The 20,402-nt window shown below is 64.5% G+C and overlaps 1 protein-coding gene across 8 annotated transcripts; it reads left to right on the forward strand.

Annotated features, from left to right (window-relative positions):
• The first annotated feature begins 515 nt into the window (after positions 1-515).
• Positions 516-20,187, forward strand: SCRIB (scribble planar cell polarity protein). Of its 8 annotated transcripts, XM_061438068.1 has the most exons (37): positions 516-682; positions 1,863-1,980; positions 2,088-2,166; positions 2,256-2,345; positions 2,447-2,503; positions 2,590-2,653; positions 2,745-2,819; positions 2,892-3,036; positions 3,416-3,534; positions 3,701-3,900; positions 3,970-4,136; positions 4,221-4,351; positions 4,443-4,565; positions 5,390-5,557; positions 6,090-6,470; positions 7,117-7,179; positions 7,590-7,679; positions 8,086-8,163; positions 8,806-9,129; positions 9,213-9,293; positions 9,371-9,610; positions 9,908-10,018; positions 10,098-10,391; positions 10,486-10,671; positions 15,953-16,063; positions 16,145-16,192; positions 17,245-17,304; positions 17,840-17,923; positions 18,042-18,149; positions 18,242-18,401; positions 18,474-18,612; positions 18,713-18,898; positions 18,985-19,127; positions 19,205-19,242; positions 19,363-19,437; positions 19,653-19,704; positions 19,804-20,187. In XM_061438068.1, exons 1-37 carry the CDS (start codon positions 524-526, stop codon positions 19,947-19,949), a joined length of 4,893 nt encoding a protein of 1,630 aa, XP_061294052.1. In that variant the 5' UTR covers positions 516-523; the 3' UTR covers positions 19,950-20,187. The 8 variants fall into 8 exon arrangements, with proteins under 8 accessions (XP_061294052.1, XP_061294045.1, XP_061294046.1 ...); XM_061438061.1 differs by lacking the exon at positions 17,840-17,923; XM_061438062.1 differs by lacking the exon at positions 17,840-17,923 and having other exon boundaries at positions 7,135-7,179.
• Positions 20,188-20,402: the final 215 nt, after the last annotated feature.

The following is a 20,402-nucleotide window of genomic DNA, read 5'->3' on the forward strand; positions in this document are numbered from 1 at the left end:
AGGGCGCTGGCGGTAGGGAGGGCAGGCTTTGAGCGGACTTCAGCTCCCGTCATTCCTTGCGCCAGGGGGCGACTCGAGCTTCCCGACAGGCTGTTCGCGGGGCCGCTACGGGTCCTCGGAGGCACCGGCGCCGCAGGGCCTTGTGGGGGTTGCAGTTCGGGGCGGCGAGGGCGGGCCTCGGCTTCCCGGCGGGCTACGCGGCGACCGGCGGTTGTCGGCGGGGCAGTCCGGCGGGCAGCGGTGGCGGCTCCGACTGCGGCACAGGCGGCGGGCGAGCGGACGGACCGGGTCAAGTGGGCCAGGCGGGATGCCGGGCCGCCGCCGCGTCCTGAGAGTCTGAGCGCCGGCCGGGCCGCGCCCCCCACCCAGGCCGCCGCGGTCCGAGCGTTCCGAGCGCGGGCCCGGCCCTGCGCGCCGCCGCCACCGCCGCCCCGGGCCGCCCCCTGCCTCTCCCCCGGTCCGGCGCTCATGCGGGCCGAGCCCCGCCCCCCGCCCGCCGCCGGATCCCGCGCCCGCCCGCACCATGCTCAAGTGCATCCCGCTCTGGCGCTGCAACCGGCACGTGGAGTCGGTGGACAAGCGGCACTGCTCGCTGCAGGCCGTGCCCGAGGAAATCTATCGGTACAGCCGCAGCCTGGAGGAGCTGCTCCTCGACGCCAACCAGCTGCGCGAGCTCCCCAAGGTGAGTGGCCGCCGTCCCAGCCCTCGTTCCAGGTCGGCAGGGTCAGTCTGCATGCGACCGTCTGCTCCTCCGAGCTCTCAGCCGGCCCTGGCCTGCGCGGGACACCGCAGCGTCCAGCCGGCCCTGCTGGTTCTTACTGGCCAGAGCCCCACCCTGGCCAGCCCCACCCTCCTCACCCACCGCCGGCGCTGGCACCAGGTGGCATCGGTCATCAGGTGCCTGCCTGGGGGTGGGGATGGTCACAGCCTAGAGGAGGAGCTACAGATGGAAAGCCGCGGGGGAAGGTGGATGGGCTTGAGGTAGATCGGGGTGGAAGGTTAACCGGCTTGGCTGATGGATACGAACTTGCTGGACTACTCTGGAGGGGGAGCCCAGCCTCTGTCCTGACTGCTGTCTTCCTCCAGGGTGCTGGGGCGGGGTCAGAGGGAGCCTTCTTATGGTGCCTGTCCCTAACCAGCCTGTGTTCCGTCTACCTCTCATTGCCTTGTTTCTTCCCGTCAGCTTGCTTTCCTTCTAAGGCCACTTGGGAGAGAAGGTTAAAGGAAGCAGGTCACAAAAGGATTTCCTTCTTGGAGATGGGGTGCCAAGTGGCCCAATGCCTGGGGGCTGCATGCCACAGAGGGTGTGGCTTCACTCCAGAACTTGGACCAGGGCCTCTTACACGGATCTGTGGCCCCTGCTGTTTTCGCTATATTTTTTTTGGTAGTTTCCAAATTCTTGTCAGTGTCTCAGGCTGGGCTAGTTGCTGGGGTACAGTCACAGAAACTACTGCAGGCTTTGGAGGGCCCACCGGCTGGGTGGGTCGAAGAGGTGATTCAGGTGGTAGGTAGAGCCGTGAGGGAACACAGAAGGCGAGAAACAGAGACTTGTCAGGTCAGAGAAAAGAAGTGATTTCTCAGTTAAGACTAAGACTTGAGCGTGTAAGGTAGGTCAGCTGGCAATGTTGCATGTTGCAGGGGGAGGTGCGGAGAGGGGTGTCTCTGAGGTAACACAAAGGGACCAGGTGTCAAAAGTCAAGGAGTCAGAAGCTCGAGAAGCTGTGTGTGTATGTTTTTATCTCGTTGCTTTTCTTACTTCAGACCAGGGTGATAGGACAGGACCCAGGGTTCCTGTGTGGCCTGGAGCAGGGAGGGGCCCTCACTACAGGGCCTGTCACTCTGACCCTACCCCCTGCCCACAGCCCTTCTTTAGGCTACTGAACCTGCGCAAGCTGGGCTTGAGCGACAACGAGATCCAGCGGTTGCCTCCGGAGGTGGCCAACTTCATGCAGCTGGTGGAGCTGGATGTGTCCCGGAACGGTGTGGAGCTGGGGCAGGCATGGGGTGGCATCTGAGGGTGGCAGGAAGGGCTTTGAGCTCCTGGAGGCTGTGGGCATCTCTCCGTGGTGACCCCTTTCTCCTCACAGACATCCCTGAGATCCCCGAGAGCATCAAGTTCTGCAAAGCTCTGGAGATTGCTGACTTCAGTGGGAACCCCTTGTCCAGGTGGGTGGTGGCCATAGCAGGGCTGGGCATGGGCCGTGGGGGTTCTGAAGCCCTGGCCTGGGCATCTGAGGACCCTCTTCTCTCCTTAGGCTCCCCGAAGGCTTCACTCAGCTACGCAGTCTGGCTCACCTGGCGCTGAATGATGTGTCCCTGCAGGCACTGCCTGGGGACGTGGGCAAGTGAGTGCCTTCCTGCGGGGTGGGGGGCTCAGCCGAGCCCTATTCCTGCACTACTCCCCACCATCCTGCCTCCTCTCACACTCTGTCCTGGTCTCGTTCAGCCTCGCCAACCTGGTGACCCTGGAGCTCCGGGAGAATCTGCTCAAGTCCCTGCCTGCGTGAGTGAGCTCGCCCCTGCCAGCAGCTAGCCCCAGGGACCATGGGCCATTTGGCCACGACAGACCTTGCTCTGTTTCTTCTGCAGGTCCCTGTCTTTCCTGGTCAAGCTGGAACAGCTGGATTTGGGAGGCAATGATCTGGAAGTGCTGGTGTGGAGAGGGTGGGGCTGTCATGGGTGGGGCGGGGCCAGGCAGGGCAAGTGAGCCTTGGCCATCACCCTGTCCCTGCCTCTTCTTGCAGCCTGACACCCTGGGGGCCCTGCCCAACCTGCGGGAGCTGTGGCTGGACCGGAACCAGCTATCAGCCCTGCCCCCGGTGAGTGAGGGTGTGGCTGCCACCCCCACTTGGACCTGTCCCTCCCCCTGACCCTCTGCACCCACCCCCCAGGAGCTTGGGAATCTGCGGCGCCTGGTGTGCCTGGATGTGTCTGAGAACCGGCTGGAGGAGCTGCCCTCGGAGCTTGGGGGACTGGTGCTGCTCACTGACCTGCTGCTCTCACAGAACCTGCTGCAGCGGCTTCCAGACGGCATTGGTCAGTGCCGGGAGGGGCATGGCTAGTGTGAACCTGGGCCGAGCGGGGGCCTGGGACCTGTCCCTGAGAAGGGGAGGCGTTGGGCCACAGTGGCACGACTCGTGCTCACACCTGAGGAGCTGAGGCAGTGTGCGGTGGTGAGTGCTGGTGGTGAGCTCGTGAGGGCACAATGAGGGCCTGGGGACCTGGGAGCCGCTGGGCTTGCTCAGGTTGGCAGCAGGTTGGGGCAGTGAGCGCGCGTCTGGAGGGAGGCTGAGGTCTCAGCGGTCTCACAGTGCACGAGGCAGGAGTCCTTGCGCCAGCACAAGCTGCTTCAGTCTCTTGAGTGTCCAAGGCTCCCGGCCCCACTGAGCCTGTTGCTGCATCTTCCCAACGCCAGGTCAGCTGAAGCAGTTGTCCATCTTGAAGGTGGACCAGAATCGCCTGTGCGAGGTGACAGAAGCCATCGGGGACTGTGAGAACCTGTCGGAGCTGATCCTCACTGAGAACCTGCTGACGGTGGGGCTGGTTTCAGAGTTAGTGTGGGAGGCAGGGAGGATGGGGGAGCACCTGGAGGCGTGCAGAGTGGCAGGAGCCAGACATCTGCTTCATCGGGGCCAGAGCAAGGGCAGAGACTGCACCCTCGGGCTCCTGATGGTTTCTGATCCTCACTCCTCCCGGCCAGGCCCTGCCCCACTCCTTGGGGAAACTGACCAAGCTGACCAACCTCAACGTGGACCGGAACCACCTAGAGGCACTGCCGCCTGAGATTGGGGGCTGCGTGGCACTCAGTGTCCTCTCTTTGAGGGACAACCGCCTGGCCGTCCTGCCGCCAGAGCTCGCCCACACGGCTGAGCTACACGTGCTGGATGTGGCCGGCAACCGGTGAGTGCTGCCCCCATCCCGCGGCACCGGGCCTGGCTCTCCCCGAGCTGACCGTGCCCCCGCCCCCAGCCTGCAGAGTCTGCCGTTTGCACTCACGCACCTCAACCTGAAGGCCTTGTGGCTAGCGGAGAACCAGGCGCAGCCCATGCTTCGGTTCCAGACCGAGGATGATGCCCAAACGGGCGAGAAGGTGCTCACCTGCTACCTGCTGCCACAGCAGCCCCTGCCCAGTCTTGGTAGGTCGCTGGGGGCGGGGCCTGGGGCGGGGCGGGGCGGGGCCTGGGGCGGGGCGGCGTTCCCCCTGACAAGCGCTTCCACAGAGGACCCTGAGCTGCAGAGCAGCCCTTCGGAAAGCTGGGGAGACGCCCCGCTCAGCCGTGTCAGCGTCATCCAGTTCCTGGAGGCCCCCGCCGGCGACGACGACCCGGAGGAAGCCGCTGCCGAGAAACGGGTATGGCGGGGTGGGGTCCCCGGGGGCTCCCGCCTCCCCGCCCCCGCCTGACCCCTGCCCCACCTGCCCCTCACCCCTGTGCCCACTGCAGGGCCTGCAGCGTCGGGCTACGCCACACCCCAGCGAGCTCAAGGTGATGAAGAGGGGTGTGGAGCGCCGGAGCGAAGCCACCTCCTGCAGGCCTGACCCTGCGCCACCCTCGCCCTCCGAGGAGGTGCTTGTGGGGACCTGGAGGCCATGGGAGGGACAACCGCCCGCCTTACAGGCCTTCCTGCGGGAGCCCTGGGCTGGGTGCAGGGCTTCCGGCCCGCGTGGGCATGGGGAACCCACCGGGAGAGGAGCCAGGCGGTGGTGCTGGTTGGGAAACTCAGGGACAAGTGCGTGTGCCTTCTGTAGAGCAGGCTGCCTCCACCGAGGGCCGCTAGGCAGACACAAGAGCCATGTGGCATGGATGTGGGGCAGCTGCCCGTGAGGAGCCAGGAGTGGCTGGAGCAGTGGGCCTATGGGCTGGCACGTCTCAAGGGCACCTGCACTGTCAACTTCCATGAGGGGTGCTGTTCAGAATCAGGCAGGCCCAGCTCCGCTCGCTCAGGACCCCCGGGTACAGCAGGGTGTCTGGTGCCTGGGGCTACGTGGCGGGACCTATGTCTGTGGTGCACAGCCACCCACGGGAAGCTGCCCTCACTGGTCCAGGAGGCATGCTCGTGCTGGTCGGGGGCACCTACCCGTCCTTGAGCTGGCATTTGCTCGGGGACTCGTCAGCCCCTGCCCTTGTGATTTGTTTGGAATGAACCTTGAGGGTTTGAACCACAGAAGGGTGGCTTTGTGTATCCACACCTTTTGGAGCTGGAAGTGCGGCTTCCCTAGTGGTGGGACAGCGGGCACCCCAGAGGATGAGCACAGACTTCCTGCAGGATGGGGGCAGCTAGAGGGGAAGCTCCCAAGGCTTTGTGGTCAGGCAGCAGCGAGCCCTGGGGTACATCCTGCAATGTGGGATCCTCCGGGGGCAGCCCAACCCATTGCCTTCCCCTGCCACAGGAGAAGAGGCTGAGCACTGAGTCTGGCCTGAGTGCAGACTCGCACCTGTCTGCCGGCACAGCCTCCCAGGGCGAGCCTGAGGGCCCGCTGGCCGAGGAGGAGGGGCTGAGCCAGCAGGAACCCATGCCAGCCACCCAGGAAGAGGTCATGGAGGAGACCTACGAGGAGGTGAGACTGGCCTTGGGGGCACTTGCTCCGGGGCGGGCCTGCCAGCTCCCACCCCGCCTCCTTCCCAAGCTCGTGTGCAGGCAGCACCAGTCGGCTTTTTCAGGTGGGCCCCCAGGTGCACTCTTCCTGTGTGGGGCCCAGCCCCCAGGTGCACTCTTCCTGTGTGGGGCCCAGCAGGAGTCAGGCTGCCCCAGGCCAGGGGGAGGGCTGGGGGACGAGGGTCTTCACTTCAAGGCCGGCTCAGCCTGGGCCCTGCCCGCCCGCGCTTACCGCACATTCCCCTCTGGAACATTCCCAGACACCAGGGCCTTCCTCGTGGTCCTGCTGGGGCCCCTCCTCAGGCTGCTGAGAGCACAGTGGGCAGAGCCTCCCAGCCCCCGAGCCTGCTCTTCCCGCTGACTGCTCTGTGCCCCTCACTGGCTCGTCACTTGTCCCTGTTCTTTGAGCAGCGGGCCCTCTTAGCACCTGTCTGCTGCCTTGGGCCCTGCGCTCAGGGGTGGGCTGGCCTAGTCCTCACGCTTAGCTCTCACAGCCCACTGTGCGCTTCGCGGAGGACACGCTGCTCCTGCCCAGGGAGGACGGCGAGAGCGAGGAGGGCCAGCCAGAGGCACCCTGGCCCCTGCCGGGGGGCAGACAAAGGCTCATCCGCAAGGACACGCCCCACTACAAGAAGCACTTCAAGATCTCCAAGCTGCCCCAGCCCGAGGCCGTGGTGGCCCTCCTGCAGGGGACACCGCCAGACAATGAGGGCCCAGTGGGGACTGGGGGCTGGCACAATGGCCCCCACATGTCCTGGGCTCCGCGAGCGGAGGAGGAGGAGGAGGAGGAAGACGAAGCTGAGGAGGAAGAGGAGGGGGAGGCGGCAGCAGCAGCAGAGGAGGAGAAGGCGGTGGCCTCTGCGCCCTCTGTCAAGGTGGGTCTGGCCCCACACGCCAGCCCAAATCCAACTGGCCAGGCCCCCTGGTCCACACCGGCAAGGGTCCCAGGCAACTCTCGAGGCAGCTGGCACGGGAGGTGCCTGTCCCCAGCTCCCCACTCTCCTTTGCAGGCTGGGTGCAGACTCAGTTGCAAGCTCCGTGCTGGCCCTGTAGCCCCATCCCAAGCCCCTGGCAGTCCCCGCCTATGCCCAGGCCCCTCTGCCTGCCCTAGCCTTTGGAGGGCTGGCTCTCACGGGTCCCTGTCTTCTCCATGGGATGACCCGCCCCGCAGCAGCCCCATGTCTGACATATCTGTGGTTCTGTGCTGAGCACAGACAGCCTGGTGCTGTGGCTGCTGAGAGGGCCTGGACAGTTAGAGCTGGCACAGCTAGGCCTAGGCCCACCTGGCACCAGCTCAGCCTGCCCATTTGGCAGGTCGGCAGTAGCAGCCAGGCCTCCAGACCCTACAGGACCCCCTGCCTGGGGGCAGCACCAGACCCAGGCACGAAGGGCCAGGCGCTCAGGCTGTGGGAGCTTGGTGTGGTCTTCTCTCTCTTTCTTGCTCATAGCGGGGCTGGGCAAGGAGGTGGCGGGGCCGGGCGGCAGCTGACCTGCATGTCCTTGCTGGTCCTGTCCTAACAGGGGGTGTCGTTTGACCAGGCCAATAACCTGCTGATAGAGCCCGCTCGCATTGAGGAGGAAGAGGTCTGTACTCGCTTGCCACTGCGCTCTTGCCCCAGGCTTCGCGGGCCTTGCTCTCGGGCTGCGGGCTCTCCATCTCCTTCCCGCTGCTGCTCAGGCCTCCTCCCCAAACTCAGAGCCAGGGCCTGGGGCGCCCGCTAGACCCACAGGGCATTGGCCTCCAGGCAGGGGTGGCCGATCTTGGAGGAGGTGCAGGGTGTGCCCCGCTCCTGCAGCAGCTCCAGCCCTGGAAGGCCCCCATCACCCACAGGCGAGCACTCCCTCTGGCTGCGCTCCCTGGAGCCTGGCAGCCCCCACCTCATCAGCTCCTCTGTGGCCCAAGCTGGTCCTGGGAGAGGTGGCTGGTGGCCGGAGGGGACCAGGCCCCGGCCCCTCAGCCTTCCCTGGACACGGCACGTCTGTTCTGTTTCCAGCTGACGCTGACCATCGTGCGGCAGACAGGGGGCCTGGGCATCAGCATTGCGGGTGGCAAGGGATCCACGCCCTACAAGGGAGACGACGAGGTGAGGAGCCGCCCCCACCCTGTGCTGCCCGCAGGCCCTGCTCCTGCAGCACACGAGGTCCTAGAGGCCGGGGTTGTGGGGGGCAGCGTCGTAGAAGACGGTCAGGGCTGCTGGTCTGCCCGCCGTCTCTTTCAGCCTCACCTCCCTTTCACCGGCGCCTCTTGTGTTGTGTGTGGATCGAACTTCCCAGGACTGACCTGCACTCTCACTCCCTGACGCCTGGGACCCCAGAGCAGCCCACACCCAGGCTGTCTGACCACTGCAGGCCCACTTCTGCCTTTCCTGCACCCTGGGGCGTCTTTGCAGCCCTGACTGGGGGGCTTCTGGGCCTCGCACAGCTGCTGAGGGCCCCTCTCTGGAAGGGCATCCACCGATGTTCTTGGACTTGTCTCTGTCTGTCTTGCAGGGTATTTTCATCTCCCGGGTGTCTGAGGAGGGCCCTGCGGCTCGGGCTGGGGTCCGAGTAGGTGACAAGCTCCTCGAGGTGAGCTCCCTGACAACCGTGTGAGGTGCACACTCTTGGGACCTCTCAGTCCCATGTCTGGTGGTGGGCTCCCTCCCCTCCAGGAAGAGGGTGCCCAGCTCCTCCTGAGAGCCCCAAGTATGGGACCCCTGTGAGGCATGGAGCTCATAAGCTAGAGCTCCGGGTAGACTGGAGGACAGCCCAAGGCAGAAACCCGCGTCTGGGCAGGAGGCCTGTGGGGTGGGGCCTCCTGGCCATGTCAGGGAGCATTGGAGCCCACGTGCCTGTCGGGTGGTCAGAGGGCAGTCTGCTCTGGGGGATGGGGGCAGGAGGAAGTAACCCTGCACTCACTCAACAGAGGGGCTGCTGTGTCCCAGCAGCTCAGAGAGCGCAGGGCAGGGCCAGATGCGCAGAACCCCTGGCATCCTCCCCAGGACTGCTCAGATAAGGACCAGGTGTGTGGGGCAGGGGCACCAGGACTGGGCACTGTGGACTAGCAGGGGCATCGCCTGCTTCCTCGACAGTGGGCCTCCTAGCCCTGTGTTGCCCAGATAGGTAGCTGGTACTCACAGGGAGCAGGGCAGCAGCCCCTGGCACGCTGTGGCTTGTGCCCACTTGGCCGGCCCGCCTGCAGAGGGCAGGCTGACAAGTGCCGTGCGGCAGGTGAACGGCGTGGCCCTGCAGGACGCGGAGCACCAGCAGGCCGTGGAGGCACTGCGCGGGGCGGGTGCCACTGTGCACATGCGGCTGTGGCGGGAGCGCATGGTGGAGCCTGAGAATGCAGTCACCGTCACAGCCCTGCGGCCCGAGGACGACTACAGCCCGCGGGAGCGGCGAGGAGGCGGCCTGCGCCTGCCTCTGCTCCCGCCCGAGCCACCTGGGCCACCCCGCCAGCGCCACGTGGCCTGTCTCGTGCGTAGTGAGAAGGGGCTGGGTTTCAGCATCGCAGGCGGGAAAGGCTCCACGCCCTATCGGGCCGGTGACGGGGTAAGTCTGGGGCCGGGGGTGGGGCGGGGTGGGGGGCAGGCCTGGCCAGCGTGCGGACACCCACTCGCCCTCCCCCGCTGCAGGGCATCTTCATCTCCCGCATCGCTGAGGGGGGTGCTGCCCACCGGGCAGGCACCCTGCAGGTCGGCGACCGCGTCCTTTCCGTGAGTGCGGCGGTGGGCCTGCCTAGCACCCATGCACCCCTCTCCCTGGGGCCGTCTGACGGGCTGTGCTCTTGCAGATCAATGGGGTGGACATGACCGAGGCCAGACACGACCACGCCGTCTCCCTGCTGACCGCCGCGTCCCCCACCATCGCCCTGCTGCTAGAGCGGGAGGCTGGGGGGCCCCTCGCCCCCAGCCCTCCCCCTCACTCCCCCCCGCCCCCCACTGCTGCCCCTGCCACCCCAGGGGAGCCTGGGCCTCTGAGGCTGCCCCCTAGTCTGCTGGCCGCTGCCCTGGAGGGGCCGTACCCAGTGGAGGTGAGACCGCTGCCCTGGCCCTGCCCACCAACCAGCCCCTGTCTCCACAGCCACACAGCTCTAGGTGTGGCTGTCGGCCCCGCTCGTGGGAGAACAAGGGCCTCGGTCCTGTCCTCTCAGGCTCCAGGACACAGGGCGTCGTTCCGTAGGGGCTTCCTCCTCCTGCAGTCTTCTCTGCACCATCACGCGGCCTCCCTGTGGCGGAGCTCCCTGGTCTCACACACCCCTGGGCTTGGGAAGCCATCCTGTAATGTTCGGCTTGTTCCAGCCACCCTTCCTGTTCCTCCATGTTCCTAGGAAATCTGTCTGCCCAGAGCGGGGGGCCCCTTGGGGCTCAGCATCGTTGGGGGCTCCGACCACTCCAGCCACCCATTCGGTGTCCAGGAGCCCGGCGTGTTCATTTCCAAGGTAGAGCAGGCCCCGTGGGCGCCGCGGGGTGCAGGGAGGCCCGGCCCCCTGCCCACAGTTCCCGGCCTTCCCTCCACAGGTGCTCCCGCGGGGCCTGGCTGCACGCAGTGGCCTGCGGGTCGGGGACCGCATCCTGGCAGTGAATGGGCAGGATGTGCGGGAGGCCACGCACCAGGAAGCAGTCAGCGCCCTGCTCCGGCCCTGCCTGGAGCTGGTGCTGCTCGTGCGGAGGGACCCGCCGCCCCCGGGCATGCGGGAGCTCTGCATCCAGAAGGCCCCCGGGGAGAGGCTGGGCATCAGCATACGTGGGGGCGCCAAGGGCCACGCCGGGAACCCCTGCGACCCCACCGATGAGGGCATCTTCATCTCCAAGGTGAGCTCCCACTCGCCCGCCTGCCCCGTGGACTTCTCAGGCAGGGAGGGGCCCAGGTCCGGGGCTGGTCCTGAGCACAGCTGTCTCCCCGCAGGTGAGCCCCACGGGAGCAGCTGGGCGAGATGGCCGTTTGCGGGTGGGACTGCGGCTGCTGGAGGTGAACCAGCAGAGCCTGCTGGGCCTGACGCATGGAGAGGCTGTGCAGCTGCTGCGCAGTGTGGGCGACACCCTGACTGTCCTGGTCTGCGATGGCTTCGACACCAGCGCTGCCACCCCTGAGGTCAGTGCCCCCCTGGCCGGCGCTCGGCCACGGGGACTGCGTCCCGCCCCCAGTGTGGCCGGGAGGGTCCTGGTGCGCCGGGGCCAGGACGCGCTTGGCCGTTGTGAGTCAGACCTGGGGGAGCCATGCGGTGCAGGTGCCAGGTCCTCGTTTCGGCCCCACTCGCGGCCCTGGCGGGACAGAGAGTGTGTACAGAAGGCCTGGTTGTGTCTTCAAAGAAAAGGTTGAACCGGGCAAGCAGCATTTGTGCCCTGGGGCCGCCAAGCCAGGGCAGGACGGCCCAGAGCAGGACACAGCCCGCCTGCAAACCCCCGGGCCCTGCCACGCTGGCCTGGTGCCGGCCTGCCTTCTGGCAGCCCCTTAGCAGGGAGCTCAGGGCCCAGACCTGTGTCCCCACGCAGACACCTGGGCGGGCATGTGGGGACCCAGTGGTTCTCCGTTGCAGCCCCTGGAGGAAGTGTTGGCTGCCAGGCCCGGGACTGGGCTGCAGAGGCCTGGTGTCCAGCCCGGCCCGTGTCCTGCACCAGCCTGGCTGTGCCCTCTCGGGGGGCCCTGCTGTCTTATGCTGCCGCTGTCCCCGGGCTTCCAGCATCAGCCCAGGGGGGCCGCTTCTCCTGCATCAGCCCCCAGCCCCCGCCTCCAGGGGCTCATTCCCCGCAGCGGCTGCCAGCTCCCCGAGGGCCTCCTTTCTGGGGATGGGGCTACAGTGGGTCTCTGGGACGGCAGCCTACTGCCTGTCCCTGCACTGCCGAGGCGGGGTCCACCTCGTTCTGTGCATCGTCTCCTGAACTGGGAAGGGTGGTGCGTTTGTCCTTGTTTCTCCTCCCTGGGTGCTGGACTGGGACCCCATTCCCTGGGTTCTGGGGGCCCCTGTGCTGGTCTCTGTGCCCACATCCCTGTGTCCCTGCAGGAACCTGTTGTTTCTGGTGAGGAACCTTGCTCACATTTTCCAGAGAGGGCTGTGTCTTCTGCTTTCTCATTTAAAGTGAGACCTTACATGTTTCGGTCAGTACATGTACTTATTTTTAAGGTTTCAGTACAAACAGAGTAAATTCACTCCAGGGCGAAGAGCAGAGCAGGCATCTCCCCAGCTTTACGGAGGCTTTGCTGGGCTCCTCTGACTGTCTGCCCATCTCTCCCTGGGTTGCTTTGTCTGTGCTGTGTTTCCAACCAGAGTGCTCAGAACCCGTCTTGATGCTTTTGGGGGCATTTCTGCAGGACAGCACCCTGGAAGAAAGGGTGTTGGGCCTGAGGCCGCAGGCTTGCCCCATCTCCCACCCCTGCCCAGCCTCAGGCTTGTCTCCATGGACCTGGCCTCCTTTGACGTGTGACTCACCTAACTCGCAGTTCGTCTTTTGTGTTATAAGCTTCTGTCTTTTTGCATAGGGCGTGAGTGGGCTTTGTCTTTTGCTCCTTCACAACGGCCTCTCTGGGGTTATAGAAACATGGAGACTGTGAGTGACATTGTCTAACCTTTCTCATAATGTCTGGATTTGAGTTTTGACGATGAAAACCCTCTCTGGGGCAAGATTGTCAAAGCTGTTTTTTAGAAAACAGAGCACTACAATCCACTGGAATTGCTTCTCAAGCAAGTGGATCTTCCGTCCCAGTGGAATGCACTGGACTGTCCATCACTTTCCCACTGATCGGGGGAGATCGGACTTCCTTGTAGGTTGGATCCACATCCCGTGGTCCTGGGAGCCGGCCGTGTTCTTGAGCTGCTAACTTCTGTGTAGCCACTTTAGAGTATGTTTCAGGAGACCTAACTGGTGAAATCACCCACTGTTTTTTCTCCTTTTGACAAGTTTTAGTCTATTTTCATGAGTTTTCTCTTCCAAATGGACCTGCCAGTTCTGTAAGTTGGTTGGGAGCTGGGGGTTAACTTTGAGCTCTGTGACTGTGTGAATAAGGTTTCTCCAGGCACATTCCTAGGTTGCTCTTGCATCTTTGTTGATTCTCAGCAGTGACTTTGTTGCGTCTCCTGGAGGAAGCCCTGAGGCCCAGGTGGTGGCTGCGGGTCCCCTTTTCCTGGGAAGTCAGGCTCCTCCATCCCCCCGGGAACCTGGTGATGGTGGACAGTGACCTTGCCTTGTGCCGACTTGGAGGAGGTAGTTTATATAACATTCTTTTAAACTTGGATAGCTGTTTCCATTTATAACCTGTAAGAATTTTCTCTGAAAGAGTGCTGAGTTTTCTGGAGTCCTTTTATTGATGGCTTTTACAGCCCTGTGCCAAGTACGGTGAGGTGCAGCCCACCGGTTTCCTCCAGCTAGCTTGGTGCTTGAAAGAAAAAGGGGTGACATGTATCCGTCAGGACACCGGTCATCCACCCAGCCCCATTTCTCTTACCCTCAGCCCACCTGCTTCCTCTGTGGTGACCCGTTCAACCCCTGTAGGAATTAGGGTTCACAGCCATCTCTCCGAACTTTGGATTCTGCAAGTGTGTCTTTGCATGAGCTGTGCCCTGGCGTCCTCCCCAACCTCTGCATGGCAGGGGGCAGGCTGGCATCAGGACCTGCCTGTCCTTGCTGTGCCGGCCTCTGCCCCAGGGCCCTGCACAGGCAGGCAGGCCTGGTGGCCAGCTGGTGGCAGCGCTTTGGGGGCCGCTGTGCGCTTCCAAGAGCTTGCTGACTGGTGCTCAGCATGTTTGGGGCAAGGTCCAGAACGTTCTTTCTCCTCCCCTCTGTTTCTGGGGTCCCATCACCGTCTTGATCTGATTTCTGCCGTCTCTTCCTCCCCATCACACTCACCAAAGTTTTGTATATTTTAGCAGCCTTCTCAGAAAAACCACCTTTTGGATTTTGATCCAGACCGCCTTTCTTTTCCGTGTTTCCTTGATTACTGATCGAAGGAAGACTGCCTCAGTTACTCCTTCCTCATCTAGTGTTTTCAGTCATTCTAATGACCTTTCTGTAAAGAAATTTTATCAGCTGCTTTTTATCCTAAAATAAGATTTTGTACAGGAGATGTGTGGTAAACACTCTGATTCTTTCATTGGTTGATTTTTAAATAACAAGTGGCTGCCCTGGAAGCCCCCATGGTGACTGCTTTCTGGTCTTTGTGGTCCTTGTGAGGCAGGGTGCCTGCGTGGGCACCGCGGTGACAAGCCGGTGACACACCAGCCTGATGGTGCACCCAGGCGTCCCCGTGTCTCCTGCCGCAGCCCTGGCGCGGGGCTCAGACCATCCCTGGCTGGTCTCGTGGCCCCGCTCCTGGGCCTCTGCAGCACACGGGTCCTCGGGAGGTAGGTTTCTAGGCGGAAAAAATCCGTGAGGTTGTTACTTTCAACCCATGCTTAAGGACAGCAGGCTTTGATTCTTTTGACTTTATATTTGTGTCTCTTTTTCTCATCTTAAAAGTCATTTTATTAAATTAAGTAATATTATAAGTATTGATTTCAAAAAGCCATATCAGTGTTATCACTAGCATTTCTTAATAGCATTTTGACATTTCTTTGTGTCCTTAGGATTTATCCACTAGGAGGTGCAGTCACAATGCTACGTTAAGTCCCTGGGAAATGATTCTCTGCATTGTCCTGCCAGCTTGTCACACAGTTAGGCTTATTTTTGTCTGAGTTTTCTTTTCGGCTGTGCTGGTCTCGTTGCTGCGCACTGACTTCTCAGTGAGGCGGCTTCTCTCGTTGGGAAGCACAGACCCCAGACCCCGGGCTCGGTAGTTGGTGGTTCATGGGCTTAGCTGCTCTGCGGCATGTGGGATCTTCCTGGAGCAGGGAGCGAGCCTGTGTCCCCTGCATTGGTAGGTGAATTCTTAACCACTGGGCCACCGGGGAAGCCCAGAACTCGTTTTCAGTTCTTAAAGATGACTTTAAAAGTGGAGTTTCCTGGGAGTTCCCCGGCAGTCCGGTGGGTGGGACACGGCGCGCTTACTGCTGTGTCGTGAGGTCAGTCTGCAGTTGGGGAGCAAAGACCCTGAGGCCGGGAGGACAAACCGGCTGCTCATGCTAAACCTTTGCCAGCTGTGAACACAGCCCTCCAGGAGTCTGAATCCCCTCTCGGTGACCCGCAGGCCAGCGTCTGCATTAGTGTAGTTTCTCCTGTTATTTCTGTTTTGAAAGATACAAGCAAGCAGATAAAGTAGTGACGGTTTTAGAGTTGAAGAAAAGTGTCAAGAACAATAGACAGGACCTCTCACTCAGAGGCCCTGCGTGCCTCCCACCAATGGCCCAAGGCAACCTTTAGAGCCACAAGGCATGTGGACATCTGGTTGTCTCCCAGCCTGACCTGGAACTTCAGGCGGGCACAGGCCATCATGGCATGGATGGCACTCACTGGGGGTCTGTCCATTGCCTCCTCAGGACGAGCTGCAGTGGCTGCATTTTGGCAGGGTTATCACCGAGCTCACACTGTCTTGGAGGGCCTCCCACCAGACCCACGGGTGGTGGTGCCTGCACGGGGGCGTCTCTGGGTCACCCCACCAGGTGATGCTTTCCCCCGGAAACTGGCAGGCGCTTGGGGGGTGCAGCAGCCCGCTCCTCCTCGGGCTCCTCCTCAGCCTCGGGGCAGTCGTGCGCCCTCCCCATTGCTCTGGGCGGCGCCTTCCTTAGCACAGATTTTCCGTTTTATCTCGTGGTGAGAGTTGTCACAGCTGCTGTTGGTATCTGGTGCTCCAGCCATCCAGACGGAGCTGATGAGAGGGCTTCTGGCTGGCCCGGGGCCCTGTTCACATCACCCACCTCCCTCAGGCAGCTCCTTTCTGGCACAGCAGGAAGCCTGGGTCCCCTCACACTCTCCCTGCCTTCTTTCTCCAGGGAGCACTGGCTCCCTTAGCGGACAGGGCTAGACGGGAGCCGGGATGCGGGCGCCAGGCAGCTCCCGGCTGTCAGGTCTCAGGGTCTCAGGCCGCTCGGGGGCTGGGCTGTGCCTGTGAGCGGGCGCCTTTCACGCCCTGATAGTCACTTACGCTGCAGAAGCGCATGTTCACGTGTGCTGTCATCACTCCGGTCAACACCACAGTCAACTCTTCCTCCTTTAAACGGCCTTTTCTGACGTCAGGAATCTGTCAGCCTCCTTCCGCTGGGACTTTGGCCTCAGTTGCTCTCTGTGCCATGGGCACTTCACTGTCGCCCCACCACCTTGTCAGTTCTGTGCTCCGGGGTGCATGTCCACGGCTGACCTCTCTCGCCCGGTACTCTGCATCGCCGTGTCCTCGGGAGTGTGGTGTGGGTGCCCTGGGCACAGATGCGATGGTGCCGTGGTCCTAAGCACGCAGAGCCCACCCCAGCGGCTGCCTCGGGTGTGGCCACTCTGCCCCTCCCCTGCAGGTGTCCCCAGGCATCATCGCCAACCCCTTCGCGGGCGGCCTTGGCCGCCGGAACAGCCTGGAAAGCATCTCCTCCATCGACCGGGAGCTGAGCCCCGAGGGCCCCGGCAAGGTCAGAGCCGCCCACAGCCAGCAGCCCCTGGGCTGGGAGCCTGAGGCCGTCAGCCCCGACCACTGTCTCCTCTGCTCACAGGAGAAGGAGCTGCCCGGACAGATCCCACTATGGGGCCCAGAGGCCATGGTGAGTACCCAGGTCCTCCTGCCCCACATGGCAGGCTCCTCCCCACAGCCCAGAGTCCCTAGGCCTGGCCGCCCACCCCGCACTCTGGCGGGCACAGCCCTGGCAGCCCTGTGTCCACTCTGCCCCCCAGGGGCAGAGCCCAGAGAGCCTGAAGCCAGCCTGCCGAGCCCTGGCCGCCACCCCTGGCGCCGGCAGCGTGCAGAGGGTCAGTCCCTGGTTATCACACCCCTGTCCTGGCCTCTGCCCACTTGTCTGTCAGTCCTACCCCTGTCTTCCTTCCCTTCACCTGAAGCCCTGCAGGACAGAGCTCTGCCAGGATCCTGCCCCCAGGGAGAGGGCTGAGGCCCTCAAAGGGCCCTCATGCATGACAGGGACTGGCTGGGGTGCCCGAGCTGGAGCGCCAACCCCCACCCTGGCACGCGTCTGTCCTCTTCCACTCCTGAGCCCAGCCGTGATGCACCCGCTGCCGCCTACCCCCCCACCTCCCAGAGGCAGAACTCAAGGCAGAGCAGAGGGCTGTGTGGGCCCAGGAGCCACCGGTGGAGCACGGTGGGAGGAGGGCCAGTGCTGCAGTGGGGGCAGGGCCCTGGGCGGAGGCCTGTGGTTCTCACCCCTTCCCTGGAGGGCGGGCTGCCCAGCACCAGCTGCTGCTGGGAGACCCCGCAGGGCTGGTGAGGAGGCTGTGCTGGCTGGGGGCTGAGTGAGCCTGTTCAGGGGCTTTGTGTTCAGCCCCACATAGGCAAGAGTAGGAAGCCCCCAAGAGGGGAGGGGGCCCAGTGTCCTCCATCAGAAAGGGGCACAGCTTGGGGGTGGCTCGCAGGGGGCGGGCCTCCCTGGCTGACCGGCCTCTGAGGCTCATAGGGAGGGTGGCCGCCCCACCCAGGAGAAGTCCAGCCCAGCCCAGCCCATCCATCTCAGATGTCTCAGGGCTGCTCAGGTCAGGGTGTTGAGGACCAGCCTTTGTGCTACTGAGGCAGGCAACCCCCCACCTCCTCCTCGGGGGCCCTCAGCCCTGCCTGACCCTTCCCACACCCACCACTCGGCTCTTCCAGGTGCTGCCTGCGGCAAGTGGAGAGATGGCTGAAGCCCCCTGCTCCCCTAGCCACCAGCAGGTGAGTACACGGTGGGGGTGCTGCAGAGGGGTGCTGTGTGGTGCTGTGTGCAGAGTCCGCTCCTCCGGGGAGGGTGCCAGGGCTTACACCTTCCCCAGCTGCCATCCCACAGGGGGATGGCCTGCAGGCCCCTTCCTGGCCCAGCTGGCTGGTATCACAGCTGGGGGGCTCCTTGTGGCCTCCTGGGCAGAGGGGGCTGGGGGTCAGGGTGGCCTTCCCCAGTGCCTGGCAGTTTTGTCCCCATCTGTCTTCATGTCTGGGAGTTCCTGGGGGCCACTCCACCCTGCCCCAAGCCCCCCACCTGCCTGCAGAGGCTCCCTGGTTCTGCTGCATGGGGAGGGCCAGGCCTGGTGGCAGGGTTGGGGCAGACACTGAAGTGCCGGCTTGGAGCCCAGCGCCCAGCCTCTGCCCCTTCCTGACAGACAGCAGATGGGTGAGTGCTGGCCTCGCTTCCTGGGCACCCAGCCGCCCACCTCGGCGCCATCTCTCTCCCCCCACCCCGTCCCTCACACCCCCCACCTGAACCCCTTTGCAGACAAAGCCTGGGGTGATCCAGCCACTGGTTCAGGCCTGGCCAAGGGGCTCCCCGGCCCCCAGGGGCAGAGGTGGTCCCCAGCCCGTGAGTGCCCTGACCTGGGGGGCAGGGGTGGCGGCAGTTAGCAAGGACAGCTGGTGGCAGGGTGGGCGGTGCTGCAGGGACAGCTGTCCCTGCTCAGCTCACTGCGCCCGGTCCCCAGCCCCCCTCCCCGCCCTCCCCTGCCGAGCTGCCAGCCAACGTGAAGCAGGCCTATAGGACGTTCGCGGCTGTGCCCGGCCTGCACCCGCCCCTGGACACCCCTGCCCAGGTAGGTGGTGGGCAGCCCTCAGGTGCCCCGCTGCGTGCGCCTGCGAGGGTGTGACACCCAAGGGGCCGGGTCTGAGGGCACGCTTCCCCCAGCACCCCATGCTCGGGCCCACGGCCTCGCCGGAGCAGCTGTCCTTCCGCGAGCGGCAGAAGTACTTCGAGCTGGAGGTTCGGGTGCCCCAGGCCGAGGGCCCCCCTAAGCGCGTGTCGCTGGTGGGCGCTGACGACCTGCGGAAGATGCAGGAGGAGGAGGGTGAGCAGGCGGCGCGGGGGTGGGGGAGGGCGGGGGGCGCCGGCTCGTGGCCTGACCCGCCGCGCCCCGTAGCCCGCAAGCTGCAGCAGAAGAGGGCGCAGATGCTGCGCGAGGCGGCGGCCAACACGGGGCTCCCAGAAGCCGATGCTCCCGAGGACGAGGAGCCCGAGGAGGAACCACCCTGGGCCGGCCAGGGCCCCATGGCAGAAGGGTGAGGCGGGGGAGGGCCGCCCCAGCCCCTGCCCCCGGTGCCCCTCCGCCCGTGCCCAGCGCCCCTCCACCGGGCCCTCCTGTCCTGTCGCCCGGCCCAGGCTCGGTCCCGCGTCTCCCCCGCCGCAGGGAGGCGGTGCCCCAGTGCGGACTGCCAAGGCCGAGAGGCGCCACCAGGAGCGGCTTCGCGTGCAGAGCCCCGAGCTGCCGGCCCCAGAGCGGGCCTTGTCCCCCGCGGAGCGCCGAGCCTTGGAGGCGGAGAAGCGGGCGCTCTGGAGGGCGGCCAGGTGAGGCCCTGCCCCGCCCTCTGCTGCCCGCGCCCTGCCCTCCGCTGCCCGCGCCCCACGCTGCCCGTGCCTCCGCCCTCCCACAGGATGAAGTCCCTGGAGCAGGATGCCCTCCGCGCACAGATGGTCCTCAGCAAGTCCCAGGAGGGCCGAAGCAAGCGGGGGCCCCTGGAGCGCCTGGCCGAGGCCCCCTCGCCGGCACCTACTCCATCACCCACCCCCTTGGAAGGTCTGTACGTCGGGCGGGAGGCGGGAGCCCGGCCTGCGGCGCGGACCTCTCCCGACGCCCCCTTCTTGTTCCTCCAGACCTCGGCCCCCAGACCGGCACCTCCCCGGGACGCTTGGTGAGGAGCCAGCAGCTGCCGCCCTCCCCTGCCTTCCTCCCTTGGCGGGGCAGGGATCCGGACTCCCTCCCTCTCTTCTTCTTACGCTCTCTGCCTCTCTCCTCACGCTGTCCTTTCAAGGCCTTGTCTGGGAGGAAGTTTGACTACAGGGTGTTTGCCGCCCTCCCCTCTTCCAGACCTGTCTATGACATGCAGGTACCGGGCCCTCCGGCCCTTCTGCAGGACACCCTGACCGGCTCCTGCCGCTTTCCGCTCAGCCTGTCTCCCAGCCTGTCCCCTGCTCCATACCCTCCCTGTCCCGCCCCCGCCCCCGCCCCCCAGCCAGGGCTCTACAGGGACTCACCCAGGCTCCTGTTGGGGGCTTCAGGCAGGTCTGGGTAGTCCCTGACCAGCCCTTCTCCCCGTCACAGTCCCCAGATTTCGCTGAGGAGCTGAGGTCCTTGGAACCACCTCCGAGCCCAGGTGAGTTGGCAGGCCAGGGCCGGGCCCGCCCCCGCCCCTGCCCCCGCGGTCCAGGGTGCCAGGCCCATCTGCTCACTCGCTCCCTGCCCCTGCCCACAGGTCTGCCAGAGGAGGACGGAGAGGTGGCCATGGTGCTTCTGGGCAGGCCCTCTCCAAGCTCCACGGGTCCCGAGGAGGTGGCCTTGTGCAGCAGCCGCCGGGCCGTGCGGCCAGGGCGCCGAGGCCTGGGCCCAGTGCCCTCTTAGAGGGGCAGGGTGCCTCCCCCGACTTGGGGTGGGGGCCCTGCCAGCGCCAACACCACCCTTGCCCCGAGTCTTTTAACCCGGCCGGTAGCGTTTTAAAGAGGTCCCCTGAGGAGTTCTGGCCACTGACTAACCGCCCCCTCCCCAGCCGGGACCTCTTGGCGAGACTGTAACTAGTGATGTTTGTACAACCAAAGACTCTATTTTGTGGTTTAAGGAGAATAAAATTGACTACGTTTTACATCTTGTCTGTCTTACTCTGTCCACCTGCTGGCACACGAATGTGCACCCCTCTGTCCCTCCCAATCTGGGGGCAGCGGGTGCAGGGACTCCGAGGACTTCAGGTGGCTCACCCAGCCTGGGCTGCCCCCCAGTAGGAGGGGGGCTGGGGGACTGCCTTCACCACCCCAAGGCCCGCTCCCCTGCATGGTACGCGCACACAGAGGAGGCACACTG

Source organism: Bos javanicus, chromosome 14 (genome assembly GCF_032452875.1).
Source record: "Bos javanicus breed banteng chromosome 14, ARS-OSU_banteng_1.0, whole genome shotgun sequence".
NCBI lineage: Eukaryota > Metazoa > Chordata > Mammalia > Artiodactyla > Bovidae > Bos > Bos javanicus.